Source organism: Salvia miltiorrhiza, chromosome 2 (assembly GCF_028751815.1).
Source record: "Salvia miltiorrhiza cultivar Shanhuang (shh) chromosome 2, IMPLAD_Smil_shh, whole genome shotgun sequence".
NCBI classification, from domain to species: Eukaryota; Viridiplantae; Streptophyta; class Magnoliopsida; order Lamiales; family Lamiaceae; genus Salvia; species Salvia miltiorrhiza.
The window spans coordinates 29,837,756-29,853,637 of NC_080388.1; the positions used below are offsets into that span (position 1 = coordinate 29,837,756).

Below are 15,882 nucleotides of genomic sequence, written 5' to 3' on the forward strand. Positions count from 1 at the left end.
AGTTTGAATTTTTAAAGTTTGAATTCACAATTAAAACTGTAATTTATTTTGATTGTGAATTTATAGATTTGGTTGTAAATTCAAGAATATTAAGTTATGAATTGATCGAGCTAGTTGTGAATTCAAGAACATTAAGTTGTGAATTCATCGACGTGGTTGTGAATTCTTAAATCTAGTTGTGAATTTAAAAATATTAAGTTGTGAATTCATAAATGTGGTCGTGAATTCAAAAACATTAAATTGTGAATTCGTACGTATATCCTCTATTCCGAATCAAAATAAATGGCACTTTACTGTACCAAGCAAGCCAACCACAAACTCTAAAAACTTTAAAATAAAACATTTCACCAATCGAAATCTCATAGGTAAAGGCATAATTCTCAAGAAATTACAACATTTGCTTGGTTTGATTCCCACAGACTTCATAGGCCATAATATTCGCAGCACTAGCAATCCTCTGCTGCATCACTTATCCTGCAAGCCGGCCACGAGAAGTATGCAGCATTGCTCTCAAAACCTGCTGCAACGAAGCTCTGCAATGGCGGTGGACTTGAACCGGGAAGATTTAGATTGATCTCATACTCCCTCTCCAAATCCAACTCCAATTCTGACGAACCAAAGTTGTGTGCACTTGAATCCATTCTACCCCTATCAACTCAAACAAGATGATCAACACTCAATCAAACATACTACATATGAATGACAACAAAAAGCTATCTTGATTTTGGCAACATAAGCAATGAAAAATACAGGAAATACATTAAGAGAAAACATTGAGACTGCTTGAATTTTTGAAGAGTAATATCACAAACAGCAGCTACTGAAGAATAGTTTGTTAGAGAAGAACAATTATCACTTCATTTAGAGGAAAGTAAACCAACGACCTATATTGAATATTTATGAGAGAAACAACGAAATGAGAAACTCCAACTCTTTCATAGAATAAGTCACTGCAAATGAAAAACACCGGAGAACGTCGTCGCAGCAAAGAGAGGGAGAGAGAGGAGATGGCAGAAGCGCCGAAAAACGCCGGAGAACGTCGCACCGCCGCTGGATCTCTAAGAATCACCACCGCTGGAGCACCGCCCGCTGGAGAACGCCGCGCTGCTGGAGTACCGCTGATGGAGAAAGGAACTTTGTCGCCGTCGCTGGAGAGGAAAGGTAGCCGCCGCCGCCTTCAATTTCTGGGGGAGAGAAATTAGAAAAACTCAAATTCACATCAGATTTGGGGGAGATCTGTCGAGAGAGAGATCTGTTGATCGCCGACCAGCTCGTCAGAAACCCTAGAAACGACGGCGCGTCGGTGAGATCCTCCGCAGCTGCCGCGGAACTCGAAGCGCTGCCGCACTCATCCTCCTCTACTTCGAAGGAATTGGTGGCGGGAGGAGGCTAAAGTCGCGGCGGGGTGAAGCAGGAGATGACGGGGGCGGTGAGGCCGGGGCGGCGGCGCTTCGCGGCGGGGGGCGAAGCAGGAGATGGCGGAGGCGACGAGGTCGAGGCGGTGTAGATCTCGTTAGGCGGTGGCACGGAGGTCGGCATCGGAGAGTATGGCGGCTGTGGTGAAGCAGGAGGTGGTGGAGGAAGAGAGAGATGGTGGTGGTTGCGGCGGTAGTGAGAGAGAGAATGAGAGAAAAATGGTTAGTTTTTATGTATTTAAAGTTAAGGGTATTTCCGTCTTTTCAGTTAAAAAGTGGACAGTTTTTATTATTTTTATTTTAGTGGACAATTTTTATCTTTACAATGTGAAAGTGGATAGTTTTATATATTTACTCCTCGTATATATGTGGCAACCTTACATCAGATATAACAATATTTATATACCTATATATAATATAAAAAAGCAGTTCAACGATAACAATTTACCGACAAATTTTGAAAATCAGTTTTTATTCTAACTAATTAGGCCTATTTTTCAGCTAACTCAATCTAACCATAATTTAGTTCATGTTTTACTTTTTGGCCACTAAAAGAAACACTATCTTTTCTACTAACAAATAGGAGTAATTGTTTACTGTCTCCACTCGAAAATAAATATTTAGCTTTTTTATATTTTATTTTTGTTATTTTCATTTTCTTTTCTTTTTTTCCTTCTAATTTTTTTAATTTAACAATGATAAAACATTCGATGTATATTAAATTAAAAATTATAATAAGAGCTTTAATTTAATACTATATGTTATATTTGAAATAGAGTTAAAATAAAAATGTTATAGGAATTAAAAGTCTCAAACTTATTTCATTTTTATCTTTTGATTTTATTTTATTTATATGATTTTTATATTTACTTTTATATTTTTGTTTATTTAATTTGCTTTGTTTTAATTTTTTTTTCTCAATTTTATTTTATCTTCTTTATCCCGAAAATCTGACAAAAAATATCTATAGTTTTTATATAATATATAAAAATACAGTTCTAACGGTCATATTTTTCCACCAATTTATATAACATTTTTTCACCAACATTTATCTTCTCTTTCTCTTCTCTTTTTTTGTGTGTGTTGATTACTTTCTAAAAATTGTCAAACCATCTTTAATTTGGAAAATCATCAAAAATGAATTTGAAATTAATAATTTATGGTAAGTTACAGTTTTAAAGAAAAACCTTTTTTTCCTTTCCCTCATAAAAATTAAAAGTAATATTTTTTCTATCTCATCTCTCCTAAATTTAACATACGATTTTTTTTTTTCTCTTTGCTTCTCTTTCTGTATTAAACTTATGGGCTAGTCTTGTGTACACCCAAGTGTACGGTACAATCGAGTCAAATCTGACCCGATTAAAAATTATATAATATATAAAAAAAAAATCGCGTCTCAATTATCAATGAAATGGAGCTAGCTCAACTGGTTAGAACCCGTGCCTCATAAGTAAAGGTCGCGGGTTCTCGAATCCCATTTTATGCGAAATTGTTCTACATTTTACATGTTTCCAGTGCTTCTTTTGTATTTTTGCCTTTTGTTCATTTTTTTTCCCCTTCTTTTTCTTTCTTCTTTTGTTCTCTTCGTTCTTTTTCTTTCGTTCATTTTGGTTTTTTCCTTCTTCTTTTTTTGGCTAAATTTTTGCCTTCTTCTTTTTCTTTTTATTTTTTTTTCTTTTTTTCTTAAATTGTATTTTCAATTTTTCTTTTCTTTCTGATAAATGACACTATCATTTATATAAATAACACTATTATGTTCTACAAATGATACTACATGAAAATGACACTAACACTATTATAAAGAACACTTTTATATATGTTTTATAAATAACACTAACACTATCATATTATATAAATAACACTATATGCATTAATAAATAATATTACATTTATATTTAAATGACACTATCATAATATATAAATAACACTATATAGTTCTACAAATGACACTACCCCGATATACAAATAACACTACAAGATTTCAAATGACACTTTAACATTTCGAATGACACTACAAGATTTGAAATAACACTATAACATTTCAAATGACACTACTCCGATATACAAATGACACTTTAACATTTCGAATGACACTACAAGATTTCAAATGACACCACTCCGATATACAAATGACATTTTAACATTTCAAATGACACTACTATATTTTAAATGACACTTTAATATTTCAAATGACACTACTCCGACATACAAATGACACTACAAGATTTCAAATGACACTATAACATTTCAAATGACACTACTCTGATATACAAATGACACTTTAACATTTCGAATGACACTACAATATTTTAAATGACACTTTAGTATTTTAAATGATACTACTCCGACATACAAATAACACTACAAGATTTGGAACGACATTATAACATTTCGAATGACACTATGACGTTTCAAATGACATTATGAAATTTCGAATGACACTATAATATTTCGAATGAAACTACATGATTTTGAATGACACTATAAGATTTGGAATGACATTATAACCTTTCGAATAACACTATAACGTTTAGAATGACACTACATGATTTGAAATGACACTATAATATTTCAAATGGCACTAAAACATTTGGAATGGCACTTTAAGATTTCAAACAACAATATAAGATTAGTAACGACACTTTAACATTTCAAAATGACATTATGAGAATTGAAATGACACCTTTAAGATTTTGAAATGACACTACTCCGATATACAAATGAAACTTTAACATTTCAAATGACACTTTAACATTTCAAAATGACGCTTTAAGATTTTGAAATGATAGTATCATTTATATAATGTTATTTTTATAACATGATAGTGTCATTTATATATTGTTATTTGTAAAATATAATAGTGTTGATGTTATTTATATAAGATAATAGTGTCATTTATAATAGTGTTAGTGTCATTTTCATACAGTGTCATATGTAGAACTATATAGAGTTAGTGTCATTTGCATAACAGAAAAGTGTTCTTTATAATAGTGTTAATGTCATTTCTATATAGGGTTATTTGTAGAATACGATCGTATTATTTATATAATATGATAGTGTTAATGTCATTTTTATATGGTGTCATTCGTAATTATTTATGAAAATGATATTTATTTCTTAATTAATACTAGTATGTTTGCGTTTGGGAATTCCTATTCATTTTGTATTTTTTAGAATACAATTAAATACTAATATTATGAAATTAAATACTATTTTGTTCTCATTGTATTAAAAAATATTGATTTTTTAAAATTCGTCAATACTAGTAATAAAATATGGACTCTTTATTTTACTCCATTTTTAATTTTATTTACATATGGAGTAGTAATACTTACTAAAATTCAATATTTTTTTAAAAAAGGTGTGAATTTTGGTGATTAAAGTAGAGGTTTTGGCGATGGAAGTGTGAGTGGTTTTGGTTGGTTTATCGGGTGATCCACTATATCGAAATGACACTAACACTATCATAAATAACACTATATACTTGTTATAAAAATAACACTATATAGTTTTATAAGTGACACTAACATTATCATGTTATACAAATATACTATCGTATTCTACAAATAACACTATATAAAAATAACATTAATACTATTATAAAAAATACAAATGACACTAACACTACATTGTTCTACAAATGATACTGTATTAAAATGATACTAGCACTATTATCTTATCTTTATATATATAAGAAGCAAAGTATATTTAATTCAATTGCAAGGATATAATTGGAAATTTTGAAAATATAAATAGAAGAAAACCGCTCATGTAATCTACAAAACCGCAGCAATTGAGTTTTTAATTAAGGATGTATATTATTCAATGTACAATTGGTTAATAACAATTGTATTCCAAACATTTTTCATTTTTTATTTTTTCTTTTTTGTCTCTATTTTAATATTTTATTTTTAATTATTTATTTTATATATTGAAAATTATAAATAGGACATTATGTAATTATGCTAAAACACTAAATGGTCAAGAACAATTCACACAAAAATAGTAAAATATATGTTTTGTATAAAGAATAAAAAAATACAATTAAAATGTCACACGCATAATAAAAACATGCTATCAATTATTTTTATATTTGTAATTTTGATTTTAATTTTCAGTATTTATTTCATCATCAAATGGGTGAAAATTGAATTCATGATTAAATATCTAACTTTTATTGAATCAAAAGTTATAAGAGATAAATAAAATCATGCATGTTTGAATTTGTTCAAAATTATTGTTGCTTTTTAAATATGATAGCTTTTTTATTTTCTATTAATGTATGTATTTTTTTGTATTCGTACAATTATCTTTTATAAGTATTAAATTAAGTTTGGATATATTTACGTGTCTATTAATATTTCAAAAATAATATGTTGAGATATGGTCTGTCAAGGACCAATATGCTTAATAACAACTATGTTTATCCCTTAAATTGTGAAGATCTTTGATGGAATTATAGCTTCACTTATTAAATTTGTGTCCAGAGTTTGAATATCAAAGGTTGAATTTAATTAAGCATTTTCACAACAAATTCATAATTTACGTAGCTAATCATAGACAACTTATTTTATATGATAAATCTTATTTAATTTGTATAATTACATAAACTCCCTATATAAGTGATATTACCTATATATAGACACATCTTATATTTTTATATGAATTACTTAGGTTATATTAAAACATTAGATCACTTTGCAAATAATAAATTTGGTATAAAATTTTAATTTTATTAGTTTATATTAATATTATAAAACATATATATGCACAACTTACGTTATGAGGATGAAATTGGGCACTTAAATATATTCAGATCTAACTTCAACAAAAATACGAAACATGAAGATAAAGCCACAGATCTGAGGCTAAAGGGGAATCAGAATAAAAGTGGGAAGCGAAAGATTTATATTCTGACCACAAAAATGAAAATTTTAAACACTTGACAACCAACGATTTGTATTTTTCAAATATTATTATTTGGGTCTGGAAACCAGACTAAATGGGCCATAGTATTGTATCTCAATAATAGACTATAAATAGATCACATAAGTTTAAATGTAAACAAGTCATTCCATAAGAGGAAATCAAATAAACAAATGATATATTCTTTTCCACATTTTTTGCACACTCAATTTTTTTGTTCTTAGCTCTTAGCTCGATTTTCTTCACTTTTTTTATAAATTTGCCATTGAATCTAATACCCAACTCAATATTACGCAAGTCTAAAATTATATTTACCGCGTATAGCGCGAGAGGTACACTAGTATAAATAACACCAACACTCTTATATTTTATAAATAACACTATCATGTTATAAAAATAACACTATATTATTCCACAAATAACACTATATAAAAATGACATTAACACTATTATAAATGATAGTATATATTAGTTATAAAAGTAATATTAGTAATTTGTAAAAATAACACTATCATATTATATAAATAATACTGTTATCTTATATAAACAACACTAATGCTATATAGTTGTTCAAATGACATTATTAACTTAATTTCATAAGAAATGAGATGTGGCTCAACAATTAGTAGTATATGTTTAGGTAGGAAAATGATTATGTAATAAGCCAATTGTCACGCATGCAAAATAGCTAAGTAATTAAATTTGGCTTTTATATATACAAGTGTAACACGTGTAAGAAAAGTCAAAAGGGTTTTAGGCAACCAAAATTAAAAGCTGAAGAGCTAAAAAAGCAGTAGAAATCGGTTCTTGCAATAAATCCATCCTTCGCTGCGCGCCTTCAAAATTCGTACTGTAAATTTCCCATGGAGGAGATGAAATCTGGGACGCACGCCTTCAAAATGTTGCAGTTGAGATGAAATCATTGCGGCGAGGTAGGAGGCGGTGGCTTTGCCGCTCCTATTTTGCCGTGAATAGAGGGAATACGGCGGGGATCTACGCCGTTCATCGTGAGAGGGGCAGAGAAACAAAGGGGAGGTAGAGAGTTGAGAAGAGTCGCGGCGATCTACGTTGTTCGCCGGAGAGGAAGCTGGCCGTCGCTGGAGAGGAGTAGAGAGAGGTGGAGAGACGGGAAATAGGGATGGCAATTATACCCGCGGGTTCGGATACCCGACGGGGATGGGGCCAATACTTTTGGGGTCGGGGCGGGGACGGGTATGAAAAATTAAACCTGAGTCGGGTTTGGGGCGGGGGCGGGGGCGGGGGCGGGTATATAGATCCCCACTCTGAACCCATAGATCCCCACTTCGAACCCGTCCCGAATAATATGTATTTAGTATATTTTAAATTATTTTTTATTATTAACGAAATATATTAGTATTAATATTATGTTAATATTCAAATTTATGACATATAACATTTTTCTCATTCTTTATATAACACAATTCATCCACTTTTTTCATTCATTTTTCAATGTTGGGCATTGTTTCTCTTCAATTCTCTCACATTTCTCACCACTTTTTGTCCCACATTAAAAATATAAAGAACAGATGGGGAAAGTTAGCTTTATAAATAAGATTTCCTACATAAGACTTAACTTCATTAACTTTGCTATATTTTTTCTTTATTCTATAAGAAAAAAAAGCAAATTTTAATAAAAGTTTAAATAAATTTGAAATAAAAATTAAGTTAAAATTATTGCAAATTTTAATTTAAATTTAAATTTTGCGGGTACCAAATGAGTATTCTTCCCCCATTGAATAATATCCGCCCCGATTTAAACGGGTATGGAGGCGGGGCCGGGGATGAATCTTTTAAGCGGGTATGGGGATTACCCGGCCCCGCCCCGCCCCATTGCCATCCCTAATGGGAAATAAGGGGGAGACAGAGCGAGATTAAGAGATGGTTTATTGTATTATTTTATTTTTTTTAAATAGAAACGGGTCAGTGGATATGGGTACGATCCGGGTGTACATAAGATTTTGTGTAAACCTTATTTACTTTTCTATATAGTTTTCAGCCTTTTTCAAAATTATTTTAGAAAATGAAGCACGTATTTAATGAAATTTAAAGAATCGTTTTTAGTTTTTGACAGTATTAACAGTCCAAAATCATAGTCCTCTTTCGGCCGACAGGTATACATGGTACAGTACATAGTGGGCTCACTTTGTAGTCTATTTTGGTCAAATTTGACAAAACACAATTTTCTAAATGACCTTCTTTTACAAGGACTAAATTGAATTACCTCTTTTGACGGCCTATTTTGGTCTAAAGCATTGTGAAACGAAACCCAGAATTTTCAAATGTTTTAGCAATATTATACACAAAAACAAATAAATGATGCTAGGCATTTTATGGATCGGGATGGTAAGGCCCTTTTAATTTATAATGGCAATAACAATCTCGATGTTGCCCAAACAATAAGATCTCAACGACCTTTTCTTTTCTTTTTCGAGGAAAAATATTTGAATTATAATTAGAGGCAACACCCTGGTGTAGCCAAAATCTTTTAATCATAGAAAATTTTAGCCATACAAATAAAAATATAAAAATAATAGCATTTCTGATCAAAATACTCTTTTAGTGTGTAACAGTGTAAATATATTATTACACACTTTTTCGTGTGTAATAATATATTTTACACTGTTACACACTTTTACGTTAACAGTGTAAAATACACTATTACACGATTTTTGCGATCATTATACGATTTTTGAAAAAGTGTGTAATAATGTATTTTACACTGTTACATACTTTTTCGCCATTACACACTTTTACGTTATTACACACTTTTGTGGGTATAATTGTATATTTACATAAAAAAGGCTAGTATTTCCATATTTTTATTTGGATGGACACTTTTTCCTTTTCTTATACAAGAAGAGCTAATTGAGTCCATTAACTCTTATGATTAAAAACCGATCTTTTGAGCTTCTAAACAATTCGCGTCTGTCCCCAAGGGGACACCAAGCGGTGCGACCTCCTGTGTGTGAACAGTGAGATCCCGGGTTCAAACCCCACTACTTCCCCTCCCCAACTCCCCGTAAGTCAAAAAAAAAAAAAAAACAATTCGCGCTAAGATTTTGGATGAAAGTTCAATTGCATGTCACATAATTTCACGAATTTCAGTGTGCATGCACACAAGTATTCATAATAGGTAAAAGAAATACCCACTTTAAAGGATGGTTACGAACACGAGCATTGACACAAGTAATTAGTCGAAACATTTTATGGGAATGCGCATTGATACGGCCCTACCTAGGGGTGGAAAATCGGGTTGCGGGTATCGGGTATACCCTCACCCGTCCCGATACCCGCGCGGGTATCGGGTACCCGATACCCGCAAAATTCGGGTGGAGGGTCGGGTGCGGGTATCGCATCCTCAAAAATCGCGGGTAGAGGGTACCCGCGGGTATACCCGCGGGTACCCGCATACCCGCAATAAATATTTAAAAAATAAAATTAAATAATTTTATTTAATAATATTAGGAATTAAACCAATTAACCAAAATTAAATATTAGGAATTAAACCAATTTTATTAGGAATTAAACCAATAAATATTAGGAATTAAACCAATAAATATTAGAAATTAAACCAATAATATTAGGAATTAAACCAATAAATATTAGGAATTTTATTTAATAATATTAGGAATTAAACCAATAAATATTAGGAATTAAACCAATAAATATTATGAATTAAACCAATAATAATAGGAATTAAACCAATAATATTAGGAATTTTATTTAATAATATTAGGAATTAAACCAATTTTATTTAATAATATTAGGAATTAAACCAATTAACCAAAATTTAAAAATAAAATTAAATAATTTTATTTAATAATATTAGGAATTTTATTCGTCACAGGTTTTATGGATAATCGATGAAATAGAAAGGATATTTTCAATTTTTTTTGTGAAATGCGGGACAAAATACCCTCTCGCGGGACGAAATACCCTCCAGCGGGACCAAAAACCCGCAAAATTACAATTAAAAAAAAAAAATCGCGGGACTGTGAGGGTACCCTCATACCCGCAGCGGGTATCCGCTGCGGGTATTCGGGTACCCGCATCGGGGAAGAGGGTCGGGTGAGGGTGCCGTTTTCGGCAGTTTTCGTCCCGCGGGTACCCGCATTTTGCGGGTAGGGTACCCGCGGGTACCCGATTTTCCACCCCTAGCCCTACCGGTATTTTAGTAACCCACATAGCCTCATAACCACATAATTACGGGGAGGATCAAACATTTTTTTTTTCTCTAAGCAAATTGGAATTAATTTAAATCATCACAATTTGTATGTTCTATTATTGTGATAAAAATAAAGCCGGGACTGTTTCGGGCCAATGGTTAGGCCGGAGCTTCGAAAATAGTCTCAACTCCACTTTCCCTCCTGTTCGGTTCTGTTTCTTCGTGTACATAGATGAGCACTCTTTTTACTCTCTAAGGTTTTTCCCTTCGGGTTTTCCTTAAAGAGGTTTTAATGAGGTTCGACCCTTAGTTTGCTTTCCTGTGCTTTTCAAGGATTCTAGATTTTTTCTGTTTTCTTTTTTTATAACATCGCAATTTATTATTAATTATTGTGATAAAAACAAGCAATATTGTAATATATACATATATATATATATAGTTTTATCGTGAAAATTATTGTATTCGCTATGAAATTAACTAAACTCGAAAAAATGGAAAAAAAAATTCTCTCCCTCTAGGTACCGAACTCAGGTATTGTATTTATTCATCAAAATAATGCATCCACCATAAATCAAGAGCGGAGCTAGCTAGGCCCCGACGACAAGGGGGGCAAAAAAATTCCCCTATATTTTCTAATTTTTAGTGGATAGATCGAGATATAAATATTTTTAAATATTATATGAAAGAACGAGTTTTAACGGTAAAATTTTGTGGCAAAATTTTAATAGATTTTTTGTTCTCGCCAAATTTGTAGGAGTGTTTAAACAAATTTGGATTTCAGCATCAACACGAACAAAATATATTCAAAATCTTCATCTTATGGAAAAAAAATACTCCCTCCATCCACAAGATCATTATGACTTTTACTATTTTGATCCGTCTCCAATATATTTACTGCTTTTATTTATAGCAATATAGTCCATAAAATTTCACTCACAATAATAATGAGATTCAACCCAATAATTAACAAAGAAAATATTTTTGTATAAATATAAAAGCTTGGTTCCTAGGGGAAAAAATTCTACCTGATTTCACCAATAATAGATTTAAATTGGTAGTGTTGCATTTATTGTGATGTTTTATTTTTAAGAGATTCATATTGTTATTATGCTTGTAGTTTTTATGTAGTATCGTACCTATCGAAAGGATCTTTCGATTAATTACATCTTAATCGAATAATGGTTAGCTAGTGTTAAAATTTCTAGTAATTTATATTTTTAATTTGGCAGTTAGTTAAAGTGCAGGTACATCTTAAATACATTCAACACCTCATAAGAATACTACAATAATGGTGGTGGTGGTTGCAATTGTACCCAATGTCTACCAAAAAAAGAATAAATTATAGATAAGCATATAAAAAACATAATATGGGCCCTTGTAGATGGGATGGGAATTTAGTCATCCATCAATTATCATTATAGATAGATAGTCACCATATAACCAGCTAAACTAAGGTAGACATATTAATGCTCCAAATTAAATTTCAACTTCACCAAACATGACTTCATTGTAAAGGGCTTCCAATACAAATAATTTGAATCAACTTCTTTTTCAAGCTAGAAAAAGAAACGTCAGTCCAGCTCGAAATTGTGGCTCGCAAAAAATAAGGTTATGGTTAAAGAAATTTAGACTGAATAAAAAAGAGGGCTATCACTTGAAGAGTTACTTATTGATATGCAGGTCGAGATTGAAATGACACTCATTTTAGTGTGTGTTTATTTGTTATAGCTATAAGTTTTTTAGCTACAAAATGTCAATTAAGCTCGAAAACTATGGTTTTGCTATACCGAACAAAAAAAGGTTATAGTTGAAAAAATCTAGCCCGAACAAAAAAGAGGGCTGTCTCTTGAAGAGTTACTAAATAATTATGCAAGTCGATGTTGAAAGTGCACTAGCTTTTGTGCATATTTATTTATGGGTTGGAATTAAATCTACCCACATCAATAAAATGTCTTGCAAAACTACCCACTTTGAAAGTCAAAGCCGAAAAGTACACTTGATGGTGATGGGTTGCTTGGTTTTTTGTAAAAGTTCTTACACTTTTCTTACACAAGTACAATTGTGTAAGAAAATGTGTAAGATAGGTAGTTAAAAATGCACAAAACCAGATAAATGTGCAATTATTGTAAGATGATTGACGTATAATGCCCTAAGTTTGAAAATAATGAAGGTAAGTTTGTGTATAATAAAACAGTAATACGAGGATGACAAAAATTGTACTTTAAGTATATTTGGAAACAAAAAAAAATTATGAACCTAATGTATACATTATCCGCCAGTAAAACATAGCCGCTAGCATTAGCCGCCGGGTTTTTTAAACCCGGCGGCTAATGCTAGCGGCTATGTTTTACTGGCGGATAATGTATACATTAGGTTCATAATTTTTTTTGTTTCCAAATATACTTAAAGTACAATTTTTTTCATCCTCGTATTACTGTTTTATTATACACAAACTTACCTTAATTTTGTATTTCTTTTTTTAAAATATATTCTATGAAGTAGAAATACATAATAGGCTTCTATTTAGACAAATTTGGATTATAGTGGTGTAATAAGTCTCGAATTTTTTATTTTATTTTATTTAACAGGAATTAATATAGCCTAACACATAAAATAATAGAAAATGTTGGATAAAAATAATATATAATCATATATTATGAAACAGTAAAATACTAGAGAGCCTACCATATAATTATCCGCCAGTAATTCGTATCCTCTAGAATTAGCCGCGTGAAAGAAACCCTAAGCGGCTACTTCTAGCGGATACTTTTTACTGGCGGATAATAGTACCATGTCATTTATTACTGCTTTTTATATCACAATATATATAAATTTTATTTATTATCGTTCCAATTAATGGTTGTTGTATTTTTTTCAATTTTGAAGAGCTAAAGCTAATTTAATTGTGATTGGACAATTCAACCGGCAAGGGTGAAGCTTTATAGGGTGGGAATCTATAGGCTTTGCAGCAAATTAAGTCACGGGCGGCTAGAATTGAGCGGGCACGGCTTTTGTGGGATTTGTTTGAAAAAATTGAAGCTTTGATAAGAGAGATAAATTGGGTAGGGCCCATTTACACAATATTTTATGTTAAATTAGGGTTAAGAAGTAGAGAAGCAGCCGCGCACTTGAGAGAAGGAAAAAATCAGCCGCTGGAGGAAAAAATCCATTGTTTTGGTTCCTCTTCTTCAAATCAGCCGCACTCCACTTGAGAGAAGGAAAAAATCAGCCCATTTACACAATATTTTACACAATTCACGCCATGGCTTCTTCTTCAAACCAAGTAAGTATACTTGTTATTTGTTTTGTATATGTTAGATATATTTATATGTTAAGAATCTATATGTTTTGTATATGTTTCGAATTTTGTATATTTTTAAGTAAGTATATGTTTTGTATGTTTCGAATTTTTATATGTTTTGTATATGGGTGAATTTTTATGTTAGAATCATTATGTTAGAATTTATATGTTTGTATGTTACAATTTATATGTTTCGAATTTTCATATGTTTTGTATAGTATTGAATTTTGATTTAGATATAGTATTTGTTAGATTTATTTATATGTTTCGTATATGTTAGATATAGTGTAGTTGAGTGCTGTTACAAGTTTGAGTATAGTTTCAGTGTTGTTAGAATTTTTATTTAGTTGAAGCATATTTAGATATATTTAATCGTCTATTTAGATCATTAGGTTAATTTTACTGTATTACGCATAAAATAATAACGTTTTTTTGGTTATTCAGAATTTAAAAATTTATAACATACTAATAAAAACATATAGAACCATAATTACCTAATATCCGCCAGTAATTAATCTTTTTAAGAAGTAGCCGCCGGGTTTGAAAACAGTTTAGAGGGGTATGTTGTCGTTGCATTAAATTTACAAGTCATTTAATTTAAATTATGTCAACATTGTTTAACTTGCGTTGTTTTATGTGAATTATAGGGAGTTTCTGAGGCAGTTTCTGAGGCAGTAGCTGCTGTTCCCCTCAGTATTTGTGCACCGGAGGCTCCACGCAGAAGTCGCCGAGAACGGAACCCGTCGGCTGCACTTCGATCACCATACGTGCACAGCGCCGTGCCGAGACCCGTCGACTCACAGTATGTTGACGGGTTTGACCGTATGATGAAAGCTGGCAACCGTGGCAACTACCGGACGATGTCGGTGGCAGAGAGCGAACACCCTCTCCCGTTTAGCTTTTGGACCACTATGCAAAACACGATAAGAGACCTCTCGTCCAATGTTGGTTAATTTATGAATCAGTTGTTATCATGTAAGTCTGGTCACTTGTTACTAACATTTAAGTACGTGCAGGCTGTTGATTGCTACATGATGACGATGAGATCGAGGTTGATGAGGGGTGATGACTTGATAGACGGTGTTGATGCGAGGACCACCATCGTATTGGATACAGAGTTATTCGTAAGCATTTAATTAAATATTATTATTGGATACAGAATTATAATCAAATATGCTTTTAATATAATGTTTAATTGCTGCAGAAATATTTCGATGATGAATTCACGCAGTTGAAGTCAGCGTGGCGGGAAATGTTTCCCGCGAAGGCAGAAGGGCGGTTTATATATTCCGACGGAGTTTTTGCGTCGTGGCAACCGCATTCCAAGAAGATGTATATGGTGCATGGGCAGGGGGTATCTTCGACTCATGGCGATTGGATGAATGCCACAACGGTACACATATATATCTACAGTATCAATATGTTGGAGTAGTTCATTTTTTATTTCCTCTTCACCAATTGCATTTGCGTGTGCAGCTCATTTTGCCTATACATGTGTGTGGACGTTACATTACATGCCGAGTGGATTTGCTGAGTGGAGTTTGCGACATCTTCGATTCGCAGTTGTTCAAGACCATGCCGCAGCCGCGCTTCGATGTGATCGCCGCCCTATATCCGCTGCAGTGCCTGTTGGGTAAGATGCTTGAAGTGTCCCAGTGGTTCGCAAGGACCACGATTGTCGACAACCCGTTGGAAAACCTCCAATGGCGAAGGTTGAAAATCCAATATGCCGACGAGAATGAGCAGTTCCAGCAGCCAGATCAATGCAGCTCCGGTGTTTTTGCGTGCATGTATGTGGAGCGTCTGATATCAGGCTCGCCGAGCCTTGCGTGGGGCAATGGGCACGCCGCCGACTATAGGCGCAAGATAGGCAGTAGCATCTACGAGTTTTGCATCCCCGCATCGAAATAGCTTATGTATTTGTACATTTAAATGATAATTATGCAAATGACGTTTTGATTAGAGGTTGCAGTATCTTTTTGAGTATGTTTCTATGATTTTCCACTTGCATCCTAGATAAAATTATGAAATAAGATGATTAATGCAACTAGCCG

General features: G+C 32.3%; 1 protein-coding gene across 1 annotated transcript; it reads left to right on the forward strand.

Annotated features, from left to right (window-relative positions):
• The first annotated feature begins 1,547 nt into the window (after positions 1-1,547).
• LOC131008259 (uncharacterized) lies at positions 1,548-15,790 on the forward strand. The gene is made up of 5 exons (XM_057935148.1): positions 1,548-1,637; positions 14,476-14,772; positions 14,845-14,952; positions 15,033-15,221; positions 15,305-15,790. The coding sequence occupies exons 1-5, from the start codon at positions 1,548-1,550 to the stop codon at positions 15,737-15,739; spliced, it is 1,119 nt and encodes a 372-aa protein (XP_057791131.1). The 3' UTR covers positions 15,740-15,790.
• The last annotated feature ends 92 nt before the right edge of the window (positions 15,791-15,882 follow it).

Coding starts and splice junctions, on each gene's coding strand:
- LOC131008259 (XM_057935148.1), top strand. CDS start 1,548: ATGGCGGCTGTGGTGAAGCAGGAGGTGGTGGAGGAAGAGAGAGATGGT. Junction 1,638..14,475: donor GAGAGAATGAGAGAAAAATG/GTTAGTTTTTAT, acceptor TGTGAATTATAG/GGAGTTTCTGAGGCAGTTTC. Junction 14,773..14,844: donor TAAGAGACCTCTCGTCCAAT/GTTGGTTAATTT, acceptor AAGTACGTGCAG/GCTGTTGATTGCTACATGAT.